Source organism: Loxodonta africana, chromosome 3 (genome assembly GCF_030014295.1).
Source record: "Loxodonta africana isolate mLoxAfr1 chromosome 3, mLoxAfr1.hap2, whole genome shotgun sequence".
Lineage (NCBI taxonomy): Eukaryota > Metazoa > Chordata > Mammalia > Proboscidea > Elephantidae > Loxodonta > Loxodonta africana.
The window spans coordinates 211,992,023-212,017,461 of record NC_087344.1 but is presented as its reverse complement, the minus strand read 5'-3'; the positions used below and the strand labels follow the sequence as shown (position 1 = coordinate 212,017,461).

The 25,439-nt window shown below is 46.0% G+C and overlaps 1 protein-coding gene across 1 annotated transcript in view; it reads right to left on the bottom strand.

Moving 5' to 3' along the window:
- Positions 1 to 21,587, bottom strand: part of DPT (dermatopontin) — a 30,952-nt gene extending 9,365 nt beyond the window's left edge. Inside the window, exons 1-2 of the mRNA XM_003414886.4 lie at positions 21,231 to 21,587; positions 7,395 to 7,520 (exon numbers count right to left, since the gene is read on the bottom strand). Of these exons, the coding sequence (XP_003414934.1) occupies positions 7,395 to 7,520; positions 21,231 to 21,535 (431 nt within the window). The 5' untranslated portion in view covers positions 21,536 to 21,587. The remainder of the gene's footprint in view (positions 1 to 7,394; positions 7,521 to 21,230) is intronic.
- Between the last annotated feature and the right edge of the window lie 3,852 nt (positions 21,588 to 25,439).

Genomic DNA, 25,439 nt, shown 5'->3' with positions numbered 1-25,439 from the left:
TCTCCTGCTCACTGCCCAGGCCCAAAGCACATTTGTTTTGACTCACGCTGGCTTTCACCAGCAATGCTACATCATGGTCGCCCTGGGCCTGGACATTGATGGGACAGCTCCACCCCCAACATCTTCCAGCAACAAAAATAATCCTTCCTTCTCCGTTTCCCCACTAGGCACCTGCCGTGCTGTTTTCTAATGCTTCACCTGTATACATCCTATTTCCTCACCTGGGTTGATGCTCAATACTATGCAAATAGCCTGGGATTTGAAGGCAGAAGGACTTGTCTGAATCAAGCTTGGACCTTTGGACGAGTGACAGCTTCTGGGCCTCAGTTCCTTCATTTGTATGACAGTATCATAATTTTGTGTGTGAGGATTAAATGAGCAAACGCGAAGCGTGAAGCACGAAGCACAGCACAAAGCACAAAGCTGAATAAGTAAACGTTGTTATTGTTGTTGTCGTTAGTGTCAGCATCACACCTAGAAGCTCAGTGAAGTGCCATGAACTGTACTTATTCTGTATCTGCTGACACGCATTGACTAATTGGCTGATTAAATAAAGTAACAAATGAAGGAATGAATGATCGCCCCTAGAACCGAACAGAGGAGGGCCGACTACATAGACTGAAGCAACAGATTCTGTCTACAGTCGAAACATTTACTCTGTTTTAAGTTGCTGGCCTTGGATTAGCCAATGCATACCAGCCACTTCTCTGAGATTTCCGCCTTTGAAGTTTGAGCATAGGGAGGGGGGCATCACCCACAGGCAGGCAGCAAATCTATGTCTAAATTATAAATATGGCACAGTAATTGCGACAGCCACTCCAACGGATGAAAGGGACGAATGATTTTGCTCAAGTTCAGAGGGGTTGATGTCTGCAGAATGAGTGCGCTGTGCATCGTGAAATGCAGGGAAACGGCTGTTAGAAGGACCCAGGAACAGCGAGAGCCATAGCAAGCTGCTTTAAAGTGGAACATCCAGTCCTGTGTGCTCAAAGTGTACATGCCTCCACCTCGGTAAAAACAGCTACCAGCATGCTCAGAGGAGAGCCTTTGGGAGAGGTGCCGCAGCGGGCCATCTGGGCAGGCCTGGGATGCTGGACACCACACTGAGGGGCCTGTGAGGTCATTCCTGCCCCAGTCAGGACTTCGCAGGGAGTGGACATGCAACCACTCCCCATCTTTTCTTAATTTCTGAAAAGCAAGGGTAGGAGAGAATGCCCTTGATTGAGTGCGTTGTCGTGGGGGCAAGCTGCTGCTGCTGTTAACTACAGCCAGGTAGGAATGAAGAAGAAAAACTCCGTAGCTTCTGAATTGAGCGCAAGGGAGAGGGGAGTGAGGCAGGAGACAGGGCCAAGTCAGGGTCTCAGCACTGAAGGAAAGCATGAAGGTCATCTGAGCTGATTCTAAAGAAAGGCTTTTTTTTTTTTTCAGTAAAATATAGTATCTGATGAACCTAACGGAAGGCTGTGAATCTGGAAAAAGCTATCTTAAGAAGGAAATAGGTGCTCAATTCAAAACTGCCAGTTCCTGGGTCACGGCCGGGAACCTGGGTCTCGGCCAGGACGGCCCCAGCCCTGCTGGAAAACAGTCTGGTGTGTGACACGCAGCAGCTGGAGCTGTTTGGACAGGGGAGTTATTGCAAATGGTCTCTGAAGGGTTGTGGCTACTTCTGTGACATGTGTTTGTGGTTTGCAGACCACTGCGCTAAGCAGTCGGACTCTCTCTATATAAATAAATGAGCGTAAAATTCACATACTTATCCAGTCCAGTGGGGACCATTCAGTAATGGCATGTCCACATCTATCAGGAATTCACTTTTCTGCCAGAGTTCAGTGATGGTATGATCTCTAACGAGAAGCCGTCCAGACTGAAATGAGGCCGGCACCTTGGTTCCCGCCAAACAAATAAACCCCACGCTGGCGTGGGAGACAGTTGGATGGTTTGTTTTTTTCCTGCACAGAGTGCGACATTTCTGAATCCTGAAATGTTTGCAGGTGCGGAGATGCTCCAAGCTCGCTTAACTCAAAACGGCACAGGCTTACTACTGCAGAACGGCCTTCAAAGAGGGGAGGGAAAGAGCTGCCCCCGTCCACATGTGTCCAGCTCTCTGGGAGGTAATCAGGCTAGTTAAAATGATGTAAGGAGTCCTCGAGTAGCGCAAACGTGGTGGTTTGAACCCACCCAGAGGCACCTTGGAAGACAGGCCCGGCAAACTGCTTCTGGAAGTTCACAGCCTTGGAAACCCTACGGAGCACAGTTCTACTCTGCACACATGGGGTTTTCCTGAGCTGGAATCAACTTGACAGCAACTAAGAAAAACAACAACAACAACACAGAGATGCAAGGGAAGGTTTCAAATAGGACAGTTATCAAAAGTATTCACTGTGGGAAGGTGTGGAAAAACAGTTCCCACTCCATGGGGCTGTTGAAGGATCACATAAAACAATGCAGGTGGAGGCAGTCTTTATCAGCCACGAAACATCATCATGCGAGTCCAGGTTTCACCATCGTTACTGTTCCTAGGGACCTGCAACATTCAGTTACTAACTCCACAAATTTCTGAAGGGCCTATTTTGTGCCAGGAGCCCTGGTGGCCCAGTGGTTAAGAGCTCAGGCTGTTAACCAAAAGGCGGGCCGTTCAGATCTACCAGCAGCTCCTTGGAAACCTTATGGGGCAGTTCTGCTCTGTCCTAAGGCATTGCTATGGGTCAGAATCGACTAGATGACAATGGGGTTGGTTTGGTTTTTGTTTTATTTTGTGCCAGGCGATACGCTGAGGCTGAAGGAATAAAACCTCATTTAAACCTAGAGGCTTCATTCAATCTAAAAAGGCACATAATATAATGGCATGACTCAGGTAATGTAAAGATGCCACTAAAACATCTAGACATACCAGTAGGGTGGTGACTCACACGCTCCTTACACTTCCAGCTCATTCTGCTGCTTCTCAAAGTTTCCCTCTGAAAAAGTACCCTTTCTTCTGACAACAGTGATAGCTTTCGGCTCTGTTAGAGTTGCTCGCTGCCTTCCAGTAGGTCCCTGACTCACGGCGACCCACGCACAATGGAACGAAACGCTGCCCCATTCTGTGCTATCCCCGTGATCAATTGCATATTGGACTGTTCTGATCCATAGTGCTTTCACTGGTTAATTTTCAGAAGTAGATCACCAGGCCTTTCTTCCTCGTCCATCTTAGTCTGGAAGCACTGCTGAAATCTGTTCAGCATCATAGCAACATAGAAGCCTCCACTGACGACAGATGGCTGGCATCTGTGCATGAGATGCACTGGCTGGGAATCAAACCCAGGTCTCCTGCATGGAAGGAGAGAATTCTACCAGTGAACTGTCAAGGTCCCCATGTTTTCAGCTCTAGCACCAAGCAATCTGAAGTGGAAGCCATCCAAGGAAAAGCCTACCATAGAGGGACTTGCTTCAAAGTTGACTTGCCATATTTTTCTGAGTAATTCTCTCCCCGAGTGATGTGTCTGGATGTCTGGAGGAGGAGGAAGGGGGAATGCCATTGCAGACCAAGGGCAGGAATAGAACTTGGCCGTGCTCACCGGGGATCTGAATGTCTCAGGCAATTTAAGAGAAGTTGCTAATCTCTGTCAATTATTAACCTCGGGAATGTGTTCCTGATTATAAAGCTCCGTGCTCATTAAATTCTTAGCGTCTTTCTTGGTGGGCTGCATCTCAGGAAGAGGAAGCAGGAGTAACCCAGAACCCAGGTCTCAGTATCCAAATAAACGGGATAAACTTTAAACAGCAAGGTTCGGACACCAACCACATATGTCCACAGAGGATGTGGATCCGGGTGAGATTTAGATGTTTTTCTCTTTATCCCACCCTCACCACCACCCATCTTCCACCTCTGCTGTTTGACAGGGAGCTTCAGAATCTTGGTGGCCTTATCACCAAAAGCCTTGGACCCTCAGCACTCCCTGCTGCTGTTCCCTTTGGCCAGGAGCCAGTCCCCTGGCCGGTAACCATGCAGCTGACAGATGCAGCAGCCACTCCCATGGGCCTTGGCAGAGACCCCGGACCCCAGCAATGAGGAAGGCAGCTAACCTGGCTCTTGCCTCTGCAGCCCAGGGGGAATGACTTCACGCACATCCTGACAGACTGTCCAAGCGGACACTTTTCCCATTCCTCTGCAGGATCAACTCCAGTCCCAGGACTGCTTCCTGCAGGACCATCTGACCCTTGATGGGCTGACTGGCTGGCTGAAGGGCCAGTGAGTCAGTGAGGAAGCTGGGTTTCTCATGCAGCTGGGAGGGTGAAGCGGACCCTGTCCAAGGATGGGCCAGCTCTGTGTGGTGACCGTCTATGTATGCTGAGGTTTAAATGCCAGGCAAGTAAGATTATCTCATTTAATCCCCAGGACACAGCTAGGAAGTTGGCTGAAGTTTTTCATTCATTCATTCATTCCACAAACATTACTGAGTACCTACTATGCGCCTGGCATTATTTAAGGGGCTTGGTATACATCAATAGTGAGAACTCTGCTTGTACAGAGCTTATATTCTAGGGCACAGTTGACATGGTGGGTGGAGATTAAAGAAAACTTTATAAGTAAGGAAATTATATTTTCGGGACCAACTTATCTTATTCTGGGGTCCTTCCAGAATCATTTATCCAACCACTCACTCAATACTTATCAAGCATCTGCTGTGTTCCGAACACTGTACTAGGCTCTGGGGACACAAAGATCAATAAGCCCCATCCTTGGCAGAGAGGGAGCTGTACACAGGTAGTTAAGCCACATTGCTTTGTGTGCTGTGACAGAGACTTCTGTGAAAGGCAGTGGACAGACACCCACACCTAGTCACCTCCTGCCCCAGGCTTCCTGGCGTCCCCACTGCAGCCCACCTAGGGTGACTTCTCTTTCACTCCCTCTTCTGTTCCTGAACACACTCCTCTTGGCCTCCCAGGGTAACTCAACCCTGATCTCCTTTGGAGCTTAAGGGCGAGCCTGGCTAATGTGGCAAATAGATGAACTGGGTACTAGTTGGAGCACTGGTGGTGCACTGGTTAAGAGCTCGACTGCTAACCAAAAGGTCGACTTGACGGCAATGGGTTTGGTTTTGGTTTTGGATACTAGTTTGTTGATTGCCCTTTCAGATATTCCTTTACATTTGAAGTCGCTTTTAATGTCTTGCATCAAAGGGAGGCAGGTTTCATTGTGGGACATGCCATTCTGTTCGCGGATTGATGGATAGAAGGCTGGGGAGGCCAAGCTTCTCAAGCTGCAGTAGGCAGCTCTCACCAACTCTCCTCTTTCATCCTGGCTGACTCATCTTAGGAGCTTTCATTCAGTTCTGGGCATCTGGATTGTCCTTTGCAGAAGCATCTTCGGAATTAAGAAATTTTTAGGATTCAAAACGCCCACAAAGATCTTCTAGTCTTGAGGGTTTGAACGTGTGATCCAGGGTTCCTGGCAGGGTGTCCATGAATGGCCTTCAGGGAGTGTGACAACTCCTGACATTCTCTGCAAACATTTATGTGAACATGATGAAGCGTGTTTTTTCTCCCTGAAGACAAGTCCTACAGCTTTCATCAGATTCTTAAAAATTTCAGAGACCCAGTAAAGATTGCCATGATTTTAAGTGATGGATTTGAAGCTCCTCAGGGAAGTAAGTGTGCCTGGGGTAGCACAAGCAGTTTGCCATTGGTTGCTAATCTAAATGTCGGCAGTTCGGACCCACCCAGTGGCTCCGTGGAAGAAAGTCCTGGGGACCTGCTTCCATAAAGATTACAGCCCCAAAACCAGGAAAACCTGGAGCAGTTACACCTTGTAACATAGGGGTCGTCATAAGTCAGAACTGGCTCAGCGACAGCCAGGTGGTTTGTTTTTGGAGAAGTCAAGGGATTGACTGGAGACAGCAGTTACAGGCCGAGGCAGATGTGAAGGGAGCAGGGCCAGGAAGGAGCTCCAGCTTCCTGTCGCCTACATCACGCCTCACCCACTCCCTTCACCGCGGAGGTCTTTAAGCTCCTTCGATGCCGGAGCTACCGCAGATGCACTGCACGCCGGAGTTCTGCCTGCGCCGTCGCCACGGTGAAGTAGGAATGGCTATGTGGATGTCATTTCGGAGAGCTGAAGGAGGCGCCTGCTCCATCTCACAGCTTCTGATATCAGCTGACTTTCAACTCTGAGTTTACTATTTATCATTTAAAAAAGAAAAAAACACCATGCTTTTGGACCTGCTTATCCTTTTTTTTTATCCCTAGAGACACCATGCCCCGCTTTGGCATCTGTGGAGTAATGCTGATTACAGAGAGCAGGCATAGTCCTTGAGGCTGCTCTTCCAAGCATCACATTGTAAAGAGATAAATCATTAGAGCGAGCCAACCTTCGAATGTTGATGCTGTTGGAAACCATTGTCGAAGGCCAAAATGCCTAATTTGTTTGCAGATGAAAGAACTTGGGACAAGTTATGTAGTCAACACCCAGTGTAAGTTACCGGGGTAAATAAATATATACACTTTCTTGTAGTCAATTTGGAAACCCTGGGTGGCATTGTGGTTAAGTGCTATGGCTGCTAACCAAAAGGTCAGCAGTTCAAATCTACCAGGTGCTCCTTGGAAACTCTATAGGGCACTTCTACTCTGTCCTAAAGGGTCTGGACTCGAAGGCATGGAATGGACTCGATGGCAATGGGTTTGGTTTGGTTTGGTGGGTAGTCAATTTTTGAGAGAAAGATGTGGCAGTCTGCTTCTATAAAGATTAAAGATTTTTTTTTTTTTTTTTTACAACCTTGGAAATCCTAAGGGGCAGTTCTCCTCTGTCCCGTGGGGTTGCTGTGAGTGGGAACTGACTCGACGGCAGTGGGTTTGTAGTCAACTACGAAGCTGGGTCAGAGAATATTGTGCACCAGCCCTGAGAGAGGGACAGGAACAAAACCTCCCAGCCTGGCATTATAAATTGATCTAGAAAATAGTAGTCTTTTTCTGTCTATATGCTATGGTTGAGACTCAGGCCCAGGAAAGGGTTGGTTTCCCCCAAAGAAGGTTTCTATCACGTTATGAGAAATTAGAATGGTAGAGTGCAGAGAGATTGAACAGGAGTCAACAGACGTCAGCGTTAGACTTGGCATACCCTTGAAATAGCTGGGTGACTTTAGGCAAGTCATTCCCTTGCTCTTCTTTTCTTCTTCTGTCACAAGAGGGGTGTGGGAGCATCAGGTAGGATAGCCTCTAAGGTCTTTCCCAGTGTGAACATTCTTCTAGCTTTTCCTTTCATTCATTCATCCGTTAGCTCATTCGCCCCCTTATATGGTAGCTGCTGCATTCCTGGCTTGTTTGCAACAGCCTAGGCCTATCTGAAGGCAGAACATTATCATCCCCTCCTCCTGTCTGAAGAATCTGTGTGGGGTTGGGGTGGCTGCCAGACTTACCAGCAGGAATATGGGCATCTCTTTCTGTAGCGACAGCAGTAAAATTGCCACTCCCGATCCAGTACTGACTCGAAGTATCGGCTCTGGAACCCTGCAACCAGTCCATTGTTGGAGCACGTCTGGTACCTGAAGAGAACAACCCGAGGAGCATGAGGACATTGATACACAAACAGGCCCCTTCCCAAGACCCAGCTTCCCACAATTACTGAATCATGCCAGTATTCCACTGGCTCTAGAATCCTAACCAAAAAGCCAAGCCCACTGCTGTCGAGTAGGTTCCAACTCATAGTGACCTAACACTTCATTATATTTTTATTTAAATAATAAAGACCTGGTTATATTTGTAAAAATGACATGCTCACCATTAAAATTCAAACAATTGAGAATCCTTCAAATGAAGGAAACGTGGGGAACACTGTTCTTAATATCTATGAAGACATAATTAGATGGAAGAATGCATAAATGGATGGATGTGAAGACATAAAATTTTACAAATGCAGGATTGTGTTATTCATTCCATTTTAAAATAAAAGATAACAGAATTCAGTTTACCTGAATTTTAAAATAAAAAAGAGGCCAATGAGAAACACTATGAATTGATGAATATCAAAGAAATGTTTCTTCTGCTTGAGAGCAGAGCCCTAGAAATTTAGCACAAGAATGAGCCCCAGAAATTTAATGTGAGCCTACCCCTGTACAGCACATGAAGCTCACATGGGTGCAGTGATTTGTCTAGGCCAACCAGGTAATCTGGAGGAAGCTGTGACTACAATCCCAGTCTTGGGCTTCTGTCTTAATGATCTAGTGCTGCTATACCAGAAATATCACAAGTGGATGGCTTTAGCAAAGAGAAATTTATTCTCTCACAGTCTAGGAGGCTAGAAGTCTAAATTTTCTTTCTCTGTTGGCTCTGGGGAAAGATCCTTGTCATCAACCTTCCCCTGGTCTAGGAGCATCTCAGCACAGGGACCCCGGTCTAAAGGACGCACTCCCCTCCTGGTTTGTCATTCTTGGTGATATGAAGTCCCTCTGTTTCTCTGTTCACTTCTCTTTTTTATATCTCAACAGGGATTGACTCAAGATACAACCTAATCTTGTAGATTTAGTCCTGCCTCATTAACATCATAGAGGTAGGATTTATATCACACAGTAAAATCACATCAGATGACAAAATGGTGGACAATCACACAATCCTGGGAATCATGGCCTAGCCAAGTTGACACACATTTTGAGAGGACACCATTCAATTCATAACAGCTTCTTATCCAGGAATCTATCACCTACCCACTCTATTGTAACAGCTTCATGGTCAGGGAGTATTTTGCTCAGAACCCTATTCCCAGTGCCCACCATGGGTCCTGGCAAATGGATGCACTCCGTTCAGAGTTGTGGCAGGCCGACTGAACACCTCAAGTTCCCTCTACCTGTTCTAGCTGCTCAGTGCTAATTCTCCAAAAACATTTAACCACCCCCCCGCTGCCATCCACAGACTCCTTAGGGCCACATGAATTTTCATTCTCTTTCATGCAGTTGCTGGTCTAGGAATTAGCCCCTTTTGTCTTCACAGACCTTTCTAACTAGCCTAGCGTCTCTTCCTGACCCCACCATGTTGGCTTAGAACAGGATAAATTGTCTTCCTTTCTTCTGTTGCTGGTATCACTGCCCCTAAACCCTGTAGTTGTTGATAGGTACTGTTGGATCAGTTTTTGACTCATAAAGACCCCGTGTGATGAAGTAGAACTGCCCCACTAGGTTTTCTAATCTTTATAAAAGCAGATTGCTAGGTCTTTCTCCTGCAGAGCTGCTGTGTGGGTTTGAACTGCCAACCTTTCAGTTAGCAGCAGAACACTTAACCATTCGCGCCACTAGGGTTCCTTCCTCTACCCTACCAGTGCCTTAAGACTTGCCACTTTTTGCTATAATGATAATAAGGATGCTGTTTTCCACCTGGAGAACAGCGGGTTTCCACCTCACATGGATGACATCTTTCACAAGCCCTTCGAAAACAGGCCGTTAGCTACCTCTGATTCGTTTGTACTTCCTGCCCTCCACTGACATGGGTCATGCCTCCTTATGAGTGGGCAGAGTAGGCTGCTGTCTGTATGGCACAACTAAGGGAGCTGCTGGAAATATGCCACCATTTTCCAAGTAAAGATGAGTTTCCAGAAAACAAAATAGATAAAGAATAAGTGCCCTGTGCCAACCTGCAGCAGAAACCTCACTGACACACAAACTGGGGGTAACACCATCAGCAACTGGATTTTATTTTGTTCCTTTTATTGCTGGACATGAACTTGAGTACCTGAAAAAAACTAGATATTAAATATATTGCATGTCTCTGATAGGAAAGCATCTCTCCTCATTCATTTAGTCATCCATTTATACATGCATTCAAATATGCATTTATTTATTCATTCATCCATTCAACAAAATTATACTTTGCTACTATTCTGTACCAATCAGTGTGCTACCGTGTTGAAAGATGAATAGAGAGATGGGCTTGGTACATAGTCAACCATGCAAATTAACATGCATTCCCTGTTCCCAGGACTTTTAAGAAGCTCTTACAGACTGTAAAGAGCTCAGGCTATAGGCGATCAATAATGCAAATCAAAATGTAAACTGAGACCTATGCTACTTTGATTATCTAGCCTTCTTTGCTGTACCATTGTGCCCATCTCATCAGGAGCATTGCCAATTGGAAAATGCCTGGCACATTTCATGTGGCCACACGATTGGAAAGGAATTCTAGGGTTATGGTACAGTGGGAGGGTAGCACCTGATTTTGTAGAATGGTCTATTATATTCTATATCCTTGTAATTGTGGCTGAGAGATAACTTCAAAGTAACCCCCTAAGAGTCTAAAACAAACCTCGCATTTGTCCCAAGAGAGAAGGCACCTTCTCTGCACCCTTCGCTCTTAGCGTCACCGAGATACTGCCTTCCTCTGAAGTGCAGCCTGCTCAGGAGGGAGCTGAGCCAAGCTTCACTTTCCCTGGAGCTGTGGGTTTCATTGTTTTGGTTTGTCCCAGGCACTCAGACCACCACAGGGGACAGGGTTCCCATGGTAGTGACTTCCCTGGAGTAAAAATAAGTATAGTAAGATAAGCTGACATGTTTCACAGGGTACAAGTTCTGAAGGCCATCCAAGTTCCCGGAATTCCCTGCCGGCTGTCAGCCAGGCGGCCGCCCCACAATACGGTGTGGGAAGTGTGTATCACTTTCCCACACACCACCTCAGATAACTCTGTCCTGTGAAGACTATTTGGACATTTACAGGCCCAAAGCTTAAGAACGTACAGTCAACGTTAGATAACTGAATGTAACCCCTTTCTCTCGGCTTTGGTCAGGCTGCTTTCACATTTTTTTTTTCAAGATATTTGAATTTTTTTAGTGTATTTTGTTGTTGTTGTTGAGGATATACACAGCAAAACATACACCAATTCAACAGTTTCTACATATACACTTCAGTGACATTGAGAACATTCCTTGAGTTGTACAACAGTTCTCACCCTCATTTTCTTGTTGTTCCTCCCCCAACAACATACACTCACTCACTGACCCTAAGTTTCCTATCTAATTTTTCGAACTGCTGTTGTCACTTTGATCCTATATAGATAGTTCTTAAAAGACCGTAATGCTCAAGGCAGACATTCTTTACTAGTTAAGCTAAACTATTGTTTGGTTTTAAGAAGACTTCAGGGGATATTTTTCATTTAAGGTTTAAAGATTATCTTAGGGCAGTATTTTCAGGGGTTCACCCAGTCTCCATTCCTCTACAGAATCCTTGCTCAAAAAGTTCAGTAATGTGAGCTGGGCACAGATTGCCTTCACATTTTGGTATAAAGAGTCTGGTTAGGGAGTTTGGGAGTAGATATGCCCAACACTGAAATCGTTCCTTCTGGAGTTGGATCTTCACACTCGTGTATGGAGCAGGATACCAGAGTGGTTAAGAGCACGGGCTCTGCAGTCGGACTGCGTGCTTCACCTCTCCTAGCTGAGCTTCTTAACCACTAATGGCCTTAGTGTCTTCATCTGTAAAATGGTCATAATAATAGCACCTACTCACTAAAGTCATTGTGGAGACCAAATAAGGCAATGCATATAAAATACCTGGAATAGCCACCTCCAGTGCTTAATGAATTGTTTACCTTTGTCGTCCTACTTTCATTTCATCCATACGATGATCTTTGTAGTCTGTGGAAACCTCTCTCGGCTCCCCAGTCTCTAGGCAGAAGACCTGTGGACTCATCTGCTTTTCTGAGCTGCTGCTTCCCTAAAACTAAGCTCACTGAGGTGGCCTATCTTAGCTGCTGACACCCACTTGCTTTGCAGCATTGTTACTTTTGTATGTCTTTCATCCCCAGTAGATGGTAAAGTCCTTGAGGGGAAAGATCATCTTTATATTCCCCCGCAGTGCCTAGTGTTCAGCAAATGTTAAATGGCCTTAGTTTCCTGTCTGTAAAATGGGCATAATAATAGCCCTCATCTGTAAAATGGGCATAATAATGAATGAATGATCAGGTCATCTATTACCAGAGGCAGAATTGACTTTTAAGAGACCATCACTCAAACCTCTGAAGGGCCTGAAGGTCCCCGCAAGTGGTTTCCGTGAAGCCTGAGTAAGCAGCTCTTATTCACACTTGCACCATCTCTCTCAGCGCCTGGGCCTTCTCTTACACAGAGCGCAGAACAAATCCTGCTCCAGGATAAGAATGGAAAATGAGAACAGCTTTGGGCACCCCTCTACTCCGTTCTTCTCACTGTTAACCATAGATATACACACATATATATTTTTAAGAATTTTATTTAATAAAACTCACCTGAACACTGACCACAAACGGTAGGATTAAAACACAGGAGACTTCAGGAGCCAGGCAGGTGAGGAGGGGTGTGAGGGCACCTGTGAATGGGAGGGGACAGGGGAGCCAGAGAGGTTTTCCCTTGGTAAAGCTACTCAAATTTAATTTTTAAAAATAAGATAAAAAAATGGGTGGCAGCCAGAAGACAAGGTTGGTGGCCCTGATTCATCTTCACAGCACCTTGGTTATCACTCCTGAGCAGTCTGTAGAACTGACTATCAGCCCAAACTGCTGATTTTCTGGTGAACTGTGATGTGATCCCATGGAGCCAAAGGCTCAGACTCCCAAAGAACATTCCCTTGAAGCATGAGAGTGCTGGTACCCCGCTTTAGAGACAATCTTCTCTTCATTTGAGAAGCCACGTTTCCTTTCTCACCATCCCATTGAAAGCTTAACAAACTAAAGAATCGACGGCAGTTGTTGTTGTTGTTAACTGCCATACAGTCGGCCCCCAGACTCAAAGGGACCTTATGCACAACATAAAGAAACGCTGCCTGGTCTTCAGCCATTCATCCCCATGATTAGTTACATTGCAGATCGGACTGTTATGATCCACAGAGTTTTCATTGGCTGATTTTCAGAAATAGATCACCTGGCCTTTCTTCCTAGTTTGTCTTAGTCTGGAATCGCTGCTGAAATCTGTTCAGTGTCATAGCAACACCCAATCCTCCACTGTCAGGTGGGTGGTGGCTGCACACGAGGTGCACTGGCCAAAAATCAAACCCAGGTCTCCCGCACAGAAGGCGCAAATCCTATCACTGAACCACCACTGTTTCACCTAGTACTAGGAAATTTCTGGAAGGAAAATCGCAAAGCAGTTACTCTTCCTCTGGTAACAACATTCATGTATCTGTTCTGAGGAAGTAGCCTTTCTGAAAATGGTTTATCTCGGGGCCATCATTTTGAAGGCAAAGACAGAAAACCTTCTGCTACATCTGTGACAGTGGGACATAAAGGCAGCGGGACACAGGGTGCTGTGAGTTCTAGTCCTAGCTCTGATCTGAACATGCATTGTGACCCTCGAGCCTCACTTATGTCACTGCGAGGCTCTTGGCCAAGACAGAAGAAGATGGACAAGCCATGACCCAAACTCATTCATAGGAGGCCAAAGCTCGTGTTCATGAGCTCTCATGGAGCACAAAAAATAGTTTCAAGGTTATCCTTTGGCTACAGGTCCATAGTCCTGCCAGGCCTTCTTTCTGCTTTCCATCGCCCTGACCAAGCCCGAGGCTCTTGGACAGGCGGGACAACGAAGGCCAGAACGAGGAGGTGTAGGAGCATCTGGTTTTGTTTGTGAACTTCTCTTTGGAGTTTTAGTCTCTCCTTCCAGTCTCTGCTGTCTCAGTTCAAACAACATAGGAGGTCCAAGCATGTTGGGAATGACATACGGTCAGGGGTAGCATAAGGTAGAGAAAAACAGCACCATCTTGACCAAGAGCTTTCAAGGCCTCCTAAAATGGATGGGGCTGGTTGTGCTGGTCTTTTACCTCTCAGCTCCACAAATGTACAGATGCGTTTCCAGGGCTACTGGCCAGAGTCTCCAACCCCACTGCAAACATGGACCTAAGAGCAGCTTGGGGGAGCCACTGACTACCTCCCTGGGTTGGCAAGACCGTGTAGTATAGCCTCCATAACGCCACAAAATGCCGCCCCCAACTGGATGAGGGCTTAAATTCTATCGAAAGCGATCCCTTCTTTTAGGTTAAAACTTTGACTCCTGTTAATTCTATTTCTCCCAGGATAATCCTTTGGGCTGCTATTAGGCATTTATAACATAGTCCACAGAATTTTAGAATGTTCATTAAGTCTTTCACCAAGTATATTTTGGACCTATAAGCATTTGGCTGTTACCCAAAAGGTTGATGGTTAAAACCCACCAGCTGCTCCATGAGCGAAAAATTTGGTCATCTGCTCCTAAAAAGATTATAGACTGGGAAACCCTATGGGGGAGTTCTGCTCTGTCACACGGGGTCACTACAAGTCAGAATTGACTCGATGGCATGCAACAACTTTGCCCAGTGCTGTACTTGCTCTGGCAGATACTACGATGACACAGATATTTGAGAAAGGAAGTAGGTTGGTACCAAAGAGAGAGGAGCAGAGAAATAGGAGTCTGGGTGGGGACAGTGGCGCACTGAAGTGACAAGGCGCAGAGACAAACCCAGTTTGGGGCAAGTTCACTGGTTCAAAAGAGCTTTTAAATCCTGGATTTCTCTCTTAAACCCCAGAAGAATGATTCTACAGTGCATCTTGCCCTTTCTACTAGCATTTATGTCTACTTCCACAAATTGAGGTGACAATTCTTTTTTTTTATTGTGCTTTAAGTGAAAGGTTACCATTCAAGTCAGTTTCTCATACAAAAACTTATACACACGTTGTTATGTGATCCTAGTTGTTCCCCCTACAATGTGACAGCACACTTCTCCTCTCCACCCTGTATTTCCCATGTTCATTCCACCAGCTCCCGTCCCTCTCGGCCTTCTCATCTTGCCTCCAGGCAGGAGCTGTGCACATAGTCTCATGTGTCTACTTGAGCCAAGAAGCACACTCCTCACCAGTATCATTTGATGTCTTATAGTCCAGTCTAATTTTTGTCTGGAGAGTTGGCTTCAGGAATGGTTTTAGTTCTGAGCTAACAGAGAGTCCAGGGCCATGTCCTCTGAAGTTCCTCCAGTCTCAGTCAGATCATTAAGTCTGGCGTTCTTACTAGAATTTGAGTTCTGCATCTCACTTTTCTCCTGCTCCATCAGGGATTCTCTGTTATGTTCCCTGTCAGGGTGATCATTGGTGGTAGCAGGGCACTATCTAGTTGTGCTGGACTCAGTCTGGTGGAGGCTGTAGTACTTGTGGTCCATCGGTCATTTGGACTAATTTTTCTCTTATGTCTTTGGTTTTCTTCATTCTCCCTTGCTCCAGATGGGGTGGGACCAGTGGAGTATCTTAGATGGCCACTCAGAAGCTTTTAAGACCCCAGAGGCTACTCACCAAAGTAGAATGTAGAACATTTTATTTATAAAATGTGTTAAGCCAATTGAGTTAGATGTTTCCCAAGACCGTGGTCCCCCGTAGCCCTCAGCCTAGTAATTCGGCCCCTCAGGGAGTTTGGAAGTGTCTACGGAGCTTCCATGACCTTGCCTTGTTGAGGTTGTGCCAAGAACCATTTTTGCAAAGTTCAAGTTTCCCCAGGCAACCGATTCCTAGAACTTAGAAGAGTGCCCTAGATAGAAGGCTGGCAGGAGTCCTGGATCTGCCCTAATCCTGTTCTCTGCACTCAGCCTTCTTGGACTCTGAAGTCACTCTTATGTGGATTTGCTATCTTCTTTAGCCCAGCACTCGTTATGGCTTTATCTAAGAACAAAAACAATGCCAACATTTAATATTCACCTGCAGCAATGTGACATCAGACAGACTGGCTTGAGTTCTGGCTCTGCCGTTTACTAGCTGTGAGTGGGCAAATCTCCTAGAGCTTCTGAATCACAGTCTCCTCGTATGCAAAGTGGGGGCAATAGCATCATTCCTGCTTGCCTCTCGGTATTATTGAGGATATCAGATAAGATCAGACTATGAGTAATTCAGTGTCCTTGGGTGATGCAAGAGGTTTGAGCTCAACTACTAAACGAAAGGTTGGCAGTTTGAACCCACCCAGCGGCACCACAGAAGAAAGCCCTGGCAATCTGCTTCTGTAAAGATTACAACCAAGAAAACCCTATGGAGCAGTTCTACTCTGTAACACCTGGGGTCACCATGAGTCAGAACAGACTTGATGACAATGAGTCTAGGTTTATGAGTAACTCAAGGACACAGACTGTGCTATTCACCTGGAGCCTGGTAAAGTTTGTGGTAATAAGCATTTGGTAAAGAATGAATGACAAATAAAGGCAATGAGAACACTTTATAAACTGAAAATCACCACTAAGGTTAGGGGCAAAGCACTTGCACCCAAGGTAAAAATTTCATTGATTTTTCACTGGTTTTACTTACTTCATTCTCTCGGCCTTACTTTCTAGTCTATTTAGCAAGGAGGCTGCTCTAGTTGACGCCCAAGACCTGGTCCAGGGCTGCTGCTCTTTGATTCTGTTGGTTATTTACTCTTTAAACTCCCAATATTCACTCCACTGGTTGCATTCTTAGCTTTTTTTTTTTTAACTTTTTATTTTGAAATAATTTTTGATTTAAAAAAGAACTGTAGAGATAGTACATGCCAGTACCTGTTGCCATCGAGTCGATTCCAGCTCAGAGGGACCCTAAGGTAGTACACAGGATTCGTGTATACTGTTCACCCTGCTTCCTCGATGTTGTCTCAAATAACCATGGCGTGTTTTGAAAACTAAGAAACTAACGTTGATACAATTCTATACTCCAGAGTTTATTTGGATTTCACCAGTTTTTCCACTAATGTCCTTTTTCTGTCCCAGTATCCAAACCAGAGTACCATGTTTCATTTAATCCTTGTGACTTTTGAAAATGAAGAGTTCAATATTCTATTTTGTAAGCTTATATAGACATGAGGGTTATTGGAAAAATGGACGTCTAATAAAGAATTCATCCTGAGGGAACCAAGTGTGTCAGCCCAGTGTGTCTGCATTACAATTTAGAGATACTCAGGAAATGTGAAAAGGCTATTTAGGTAAATGCCACAAACCAAAATGAGATGTAGTCAGTGAAGGTCAGCCCCACATGATAGGCACCGGGTACTGAGAGTCAAAGATGTAGACAAAATGGCTTACCCCATGGGAAACCTGTAGGCTAACTGTTGATGGAAGTAGGGACATGGGCTGGGATTTGAACTGACTGAAGCACTAACTTATAAGTCTGACTTATTTTTTCATTAAATATTTATTGGGGGCCTATTATATGCCAAGGGGCCTGGTAGCACATTGGCTGCTAACCAAAAAGGTTGGCAGTTTGAATCCACCAGCCACTCCTTAGAAACACTACTCTGTCCTATAGGGTCACTATGAGTCGGAATTGACCTGACAGCAATACTCGTTACCCCGTGTTTTTGGACTATGTACCAAAGGCCCCTGGGTGGCACAAACAATTTGCAATTGGCCACAGAAGAAAATTTTGTTGGTTCAAGACCAGCCAGTGGTACTGTAAAAGAAAGGCCTGGCAACCTGCTTCTGTAAAGATTAAACCAAAAACCGTATCGGTTGCTGCTGAGCTGACTCCGACTCCTAGCGACCCCATATGCTGCAGGCTGTGACTTTTGAAAATGAAGAGTTCAATATTCTATTTTGTAAGCTTATATAGACATGAGGGTTATTGGGAAAATGGACGTCTAATAATTCATCCTGAGGGAACCAAGTGTGTCAGCCCAGTGTGTCTGCATTACAATTTAGAGATAACCCAGGAAATGTGAAAAGGCTATCTAGGTAAATGCCACAAACCCATTTTCAAGGCTGTGATCTTTCAGAAGCAGATTGCCAGACCTTTTTTCCAAGGCACCTCTGGGTGGGTTTGAACAACCAGCCTTTTGGTTAGTAGTTGAGCACTTAACAGTTTGTGCCGCCTACAGGCTTTCTCAGTAAAGAGCATCGTCAAGAAAATCCTGTAGAGCTCAGTTCTACTCCGAACACATGGGGACACTGTAAGTCAACAGCAGTGGGTTTTTTGTTGTGTTTGTTTGTTTGTTTGTTTACTATATACCAAGCACTCTTCTAGGCAGTGGGGATACAGTGGTGAGTGAGACAAAGCCCCTACCTTCAGGAAGCTTACATTTGATGTGAAAGACAAACGTTAAACAACTATAAACAGGTAATGGCAAGTGCACTGAAGGAAGCATAAAGCAGGTCGAGTGAGGATGCTGGTTTAGAGCTGTGGTCTGGGTAGGCCTTTCTGAGCAGGCAGGTGTGTGTATAATGAAGACTAAGAACCATGGATCAGGAGGGCCTGCTCTGAGCTATACAGAGCCCTGCTCTTAATTGCAGTCAGGCTTCCTGCCCAACATATCCAGCTTCAGATTGACCTTGATGCTAGCATAGCTTGGTGGGACAGTTCTCCTGCCTCCTGTTCTCAGTCTAGTGGCTTGCCTTTGGTGAATTCATAAATTCAAATAGCCAGCTCTAATAAAAGCTGCCATTTTAAAATGTCTTCTAGGATCCTTTGAAGCCCAGGAAAAAAAAAAACAATAAACAGAGCAGCCTTTGTCTTAATTCAGACTTGACTTAGAGCTGGCTGGCCCCAAACTGGCCTCCTCCAATCCCAGACTCACTAAAAGCCTTTACTGACTGCTTACGATGTGGCAGCTGTTTTCACTTACACGGATTCAGGCAACACAGTCACAGCCCCTAACAGCTTGTGAGGTGAGCATCGCTGCCCACGGCCGCAGAGCTAAGGCTCATGGAAAGAAGGTGTGAGTGGATCCAGATTACCTGGTCACAAGACCAGAGTTCTTTCCACTACTCTACAGCTTTGCCTCCCTAGAAAATTCCAGCTCCGTCTCGTTCCACACAGTCATCGGCGCCCCACACTCTGAGGCAGGCAGCCATCTGTCAGAAGGGGTTTTGCATAATTCAATCCACTCACCACAAACACTGGGGGCAGATGAGGGCCCAATAAAGGTCTAAGCAACTGGGCAGCCCCGGCCCCCCACGTGCAGCCACCCCGCGGCCCCTCTTCCCACCCCCCGACGGTAGTAACCACTCTGGCCCCACCCCTGCAGCGACCTCACCAAGCCGCACCCTCTCCCAGGGCCGGGAGCCTCCGACCAGCACTGCGGCCTGTTCTGCTGACAGAGAAACCGCCATGGTTCAGAGCTCAGGCGGCCGAGGCAGCCGGCTCCTAAGCAGCACAGACGCTTGGGAGGTAAGACTTGCTGCACCCAAATAATCGGCTCTAGACGCTCTGGCTGAGAAAATACCTGATCACTAGGCTGCAGTTTGTCCACTTATCACTGACTTCTAGATTTGTTCTGAGCATTACCTGATATAACGCACGCACTTAACATGGTGCCTGCTTGGGGTAAGCACTCCACAAACGGTCGCTGTTTTTTTCCTCGGAGGTCTCCTCTGCTGCCTGGATCCCTCCACTCCTAGTGTCTTTTTCTTTGGACTTACCATTGTTGTGTCTGGTAACAGAGCGACCCCGTAGGTTTTATGCCTTACGGTGACCCGTTCCCCCTCTCCACCAAGTGCCTGCTGGAATCGCACTAGAGCCCCCTTCACAGACACCACGCGCAACCTGCCTGCTGGGCCTGCCTCCCCCAGGGCCGGCCTCTACACCCACCGCATAACGCCACCCAGGGGCCTGGCCCTACCCAGGTGCTGTGAAAAACCAGGTCCTGCTTGCCCTGTGGAAACCCTGGTGGCATAGTGGTTAAGTGCTACGCTGTTCAAATCCGCCAGGCGCTCCTTGGAAACTCTATGGGCGCAGTTCTACTCTGTCCTACAGGGTCGCTTTGAGTCGGAATCAACTCGATGGCAACGGGTTTGGCCTGCCCTGTTTAGTCCCTGGATGGTGCAAACATTTAAGGCTGACCGCTAACTGAAAGGTTGGAGGTTTGAATCCACCCAGAGGCACCTCGGAAGAAAGGGTTACTTCCAAAAACTCAGCCATTGAAAACCCTGTGGAACACAGTTCTTGTCTGACACACATGGGGACGCCATCAGTTAGAATTGACTCCATGGCAACTGGTGGTTTGGCCCGTTCCTTGGAAGGGCAAGACAGATCTCAATCAGCTAACTTGACCCCCCCCCCACACCCAATGTCAAAGCAGATTAATGAAGAGTCTCAAATGTAAGTCCCAATAGCCTGGCAGTCAGTAGCTGCCGGGACAGGCTCCTGACATGGCACTGGGCTTGGACCTGGCTATGTGGTTGACCAGGGCCGAGCTCAGCTAGGTGAGGGCCACGCCCGGCTACAAAAGCCTTTAGTACACTATTTTCCAGCACTGGAACCCTTTTTAAATACAGACAGAGATAAGGACCTTCACAACTGAGCGAGCACATTTAATACAGGGAGCAGAGAGTTACTTAATTTCAAGTTTCTTGCCTATTTTCTTTGTCCTCTCTCCTCCATTCCCTTGCTTTATTTATTTCTCCGACTCTTTGTGGTGTGGGACCAGTTGCTTATTTTTCTCAAACTTTTGCAGACCAATACTTTTATAAAACAGTAAAAGTAAGTTACTACAAAACTAAAATGTCATTTGGATATTGTTACAGATTGAATTGTTTTCCTCCCCGAAAACGTGTTGGAATCCTAATCTCTATATAAAAAAAAATCCCTATCGTGGATATAATCCTGTTGGGAATAGGGTTTTCCTTGTTATTTTAATGAAGCCGTACCAATCCAAGGTGTGTCCTAACCCAATCATTTCTGATTTATAAAAAGAGCAGATTTCACAGATGAGAGCACAAAGAGGGAGGGGGATAGATGCCCCATGAAGGTCACCAGGAAACCAGAGAATACTGGGGCTACCGAAGCTGAAGAGACAAGGACCTTCCCCCAGAGCTGACAGAGAGAGAGCCTTCCCATAGAGCTGGTGCCCTGAATCCAGGCTTCTAGCCTCCTGAACTGTGGGAAAATAAATTTTTATTCTTTAAAGCCACCTACTTGTGGTATTTCTGTTACAACAGCACTAGATAACAAAGACATGTCACCTGCTAAATGGCTATAGAAGTTTTGGAACACTTTTAAGTTTTGTACCTATCTTGTTGCAGGATGATAAACATTTTACAGACTCATCCCAGTCTCCAGACCAAACTTAAGAGTAGGGCTGCTTCTAGAAGGAACAAAGCACAAAGGAGTCCTTCTGCCCTGGACACCCCATCCTGGGGTTTCTCCTATAGCAGGGCCCACTGGCAGCAGCCCTGCCCCACCCACAGCATGCACGGTAGCTTTGCATGGTAACTTGGTAAGGCTCCTGGTAGGACTTGCCCAGATTTTGGGCACTGCTATTACCCGGGGTCAAGCAGCCCACAGGGGTGGGCTGTGCAGAAGTGTCCCCACCCCAGCCCAGAGGGCTACCCCTTACCATTCCATCCCAGCCCTGTTGATCTCCTCCCACCAGCACTCGGAAGGCTCCCCGAGGCTCTGGGGCGTGGGCATGCAGGCGTAGTTCCACTGTCTGTCAGAACCTTCCTTCTTGCTAAAGATGCTCCTCACGGCCACCACCACCTGCCCATGGGGACACTGGTAGCTGAAGCCCTGCCGATTCAGATTCACCCATCCGTCGTCACTGTAATCGTGGTACTGCTGGTAGGAGTACCCGTAGTCGCCGTACTGGCCCCAGGCCACAGTAACCAGTGGCAGAAGCACCCACAGAAGAGTGAGGTCCATGCTGCCTGGCTTCTGGCAAGATATGTCAGTCTGGGTTTTCTGGGCTGGCCGTTTTGTACGGCTGCCCCTGACATGTGGCTTCCAGATGTGGGTGAGCAGGCTCCAACTGCAGTGTGTCATCTCTTAGGCAAAGCTTTTCGGAGCGGGGATGTTGGCCACAAGTACACGTGGCTTGTTTTAAGGTGGAATTCTAGCAACATGCAGAGAACATGCAAGATCAAGAAACTTCCCCGGAGAAAGAGGAATTTCACAGATAGGATACCAGAGCAAACTGCTTTCACACCCTTAGAAACCTTCACCTGGGAAAAAGGTTCTGCAACATATCTGCCCCTCACCTTTCAGCAGCCACCCCACATTGTGCCCCACTAGCAAGCCCCTCTGTTCTGCAAACCACCCTGCCACGACTGCACAAATACCCTGACAGAGAAATTAAAATGCCAAAATAACAGAATGAGGAACACAGCCATCTGGATTTCTGCTGGGCTGGTCTCCGCGTTTCCTCAACGTTCTCAGCCTGGCATCTTGTAATGCCGGAACATAAGCAAGGACACGCCAGTTTGCAGGCCTGCTCTGAGAACCCTTTAGTTGCATCGTGGAAGTGCATGTGGGCTCATGGGGAGACAAGCTGGGCATCATCCATACGTAAGTGTCCTTCCAGCTGCTGAAAATGGACCCAGCCAAGCCTAGACACTGTGCTCTTCACTCCACAAGGCAACAGGGTTTAATCGAATAACCACACTTCTTATACTTTGGTGTTTTTTTTCTTTCTTTTTTATTTACTATGCTTTAAAAAGTTTAAAAGTTTACAAATCAAGTCAGTCTCTCATATAAAACTTATACCCACTTTGCTATGTACCCCTAATGAGACAGCATACTCCTCCTCTCCACCCTGTATTCCTCATGTCCATTCAACCAGCTCCTGTCCCCTTCTGCCTTCTCATCTTGCCTCTTGCCTTGCTGCCACATAGTCTCACGTGTCTAATTGAGCTAAGAAGCTCACTCCTCACCGGTATCGTTTGCTGTGTTATAGTACAGTCCTATACCTGTCTGAAGAGTTGGCTTCAGGAATGGTTCCAGTCTTGGACTAACAGAAGGTCTGGGGACCATGCCCCTCCAGGGTCCTTCTAGTCTCAGTCAGATCATTCAGTCTGGTCATTTCATGAGAATTTGGGGTCTGCATCCCACTGTTCTCCTGCTCCATCAGGGATTCTTCGTTGTGTTCCCTGTCAGGGCAGTCATCTGTTGTAGCCGGGCACCATCTAGTTCTTCTGGTCTCAGGCTGATGTAGTCTCTGATTTATGTGGCCCTTTCTGTCTCTTGGGCTCATAATTACCTTGTGTCTTTGGTGTTCTTCCTTCTCCTTTGTTCCAGGTGTGTTGAGACCAATTGATGCATCTTAGATGGCCACTTGCTGGCATTTAAGGCCCCAGAGGCAGCTCACCAAAGTAGGATTCAGAACGTTTTCTTAATACATTTTGTTATGCCAATTGACCTAGATGTTCCCTGCAACTGTGGTCCCCAGAACCCCATCCCTGCTACTCTGGGCTTTGAAGTGTTTGGTTGTATTCAGCTGTGCTGACCTCCCCTGTATTGTGTGTGGTCTTTCCCTTCACCTAAAATAGTTCTTGTCTACTATCTAATTAGTGAGTACCCCCTTCCTCTCTCCCCACCCAAGTACCATCAAAGAATATTTTCTTCTGTGTTTAAACTTTTTCATGAGTTCTTATAATAGTGGGGCTCATACAGTATTGTCCTTTTGCAACTATTAATTTCACTCAGCATAATGCTTTCCAGATTCCTCCATGTTATGAGATATTTCATGGATTCATTGTTCTTAATCATTGTGTAGTATTATACGAATATAACATAATTTATTTATCCATTCATCTGTCAGTGGGCACATTGGTTGCTTCCATTTTTTTGCTACTGTAAACAGTGCTGCAATGAACATGGGGTGCATATATCTTTTTGCATGAGGGCTCTTTTTTTTATTAATGACAAATATTTTATTAAATGTGTCTTTTTTAAGAATTTTTATTGTGCTTTAAGTGAAAGCTTACAAATCAAGTCAGTCTCTCACACAAAAACTTATATACTCCTTGCTACATACTCCCAATTACTCTCCGCCTAATGAGACAGCCCGCTCCCTCCCTCTACTCTTTCGTTTTGTGTCCCTTTCGCCAACATCTAACCCCCTGTACCTTCTCGTTTCCCCTCCAGGCAGAAGATGCCAACATAGTCTCAAGTGTCCACCTGATCCAAGAAGCTCACTCCTCACCAGAATCCCTCTCCAACCCATTGTCCAGCCCAATCCATGTCTGAGGAGTTGGCTTTGGGAATGTTTCCTGTCCTGGGCCAACAGAAGGTCTGGGGGTCATGACCACCGGGGTTCTTCTAGTCTCACTGAGACCATTAAGTCTGGTCTTTTTATGAGAATTTGAGGTCTGCATCCCACGCTCTCCTGCTCCCTCAGGGGCTCTCTGTTGTGTTCCCTGTCAGGGCAGTCATTGGTTGTAGCCGGGCACCATCTAGTTCTTCTGGTCTCAGGAGGATGTAGTCTCTGGTTCATGTGGCCCTTTCTGTCTCTTGGCCTCGTAATCGCCTTGTGTCCTTGGTGTTCTTCATTCTCCTTTGATCCAGGTGGGTTGAGACCAATTGATGCATCCTACATGGCCACTTGCTAGAGTTTAAGACCCCAGACACCACTCTTCAAAGTGGGATGCAGAATGTTTTCTTAATAGATTTTATTATGCCAATTGACTTAGAAGTCCCTGAAATCATGGTTCCCGAACCCCTGCCTCTGCTACACTGGCCTTCGAAGCATTCCGTTTATTCAGGAAACTTCTTTGCTTTTGGTTTAGTCCAGTTGTGCTAACATCCCCTGTCTTGTGTGTTGTCTTTCCCTTCACTGAAAGTAGTTCTTATCTACTATTTTTTATCTAATTAGTGAGTACCCATCTCCCACCCTCCCTCCCTCCTCCTTCTCGTAATGACAAAAGAATGTTTTCTTCTCAGTTTAAACTATTTCTCAAGTTCTTATAATAGTGGTGTTATGTAATATTTGTCCTTTTGCAACTGACTAATTTCACTCAGCATAATGCCTTCCAGGTTCCTCCATGTTATGAAATGTTTCACAGATTCCTCACTGTTCTTTATAGATGCGTAGTATTCCACTGTGTGAATATACCATAACTTATTTGTCCATTCATCCATTGATGGGCACCTTGGTTGCTTCCATGTTTTTGCTATTGTAAACAGTGCTGCAGTGAACATGGGTGTGCATATATCTGTTCGTGTAAAGGCTCTTATTTCTCTAGGATAAACTCTGAGGAGTGGGATTGCTGGATCGTATGGTTGTTCTATTTCTAGCTTTTTAAGGAAGCGCCAAATCGATTTCCAAAGTGGTTGTACCATTTTAGATTCCCACCAGCAGTGTATAAGTGTTCCAATCTCTCCACAGCCTCTCCAATGTTTATTATTTTGTGTTTTTTGGATTAATGCCAGCCTTGTTGGACTGAGATGAAATCTCATTGTAGTTTTGATTTGCGTATCTCTATTTTTTTTTAATGGCCAATGATCGTAAGCAATTCCTCATGCATCTGTTAGCTACCTTCATGTTTTCTTTAGTGAAGTGTCTGCTGATATCTTTTGCCCATTTTTCAATTGCGTGTTTTGTCTTTTTGCAGTTGAGTTTTTGCAGTATCATGTAGATTTTAGAGATCAGGCGCTGATCAGAAATGTCATAGCTAAAAACTTTTTCCCAATCTGTAGGTAGTCTTTTTACTCTTTTGGTGAAGTCTTTGGATGAGCATAGGTGTCTGATTTTTAGGAGCTCCCGGTTATCTAGTTTTTCTTCTGTATTCTTAATAATGTTTTGTATACTGCTTATGCCATGTATTAGGGC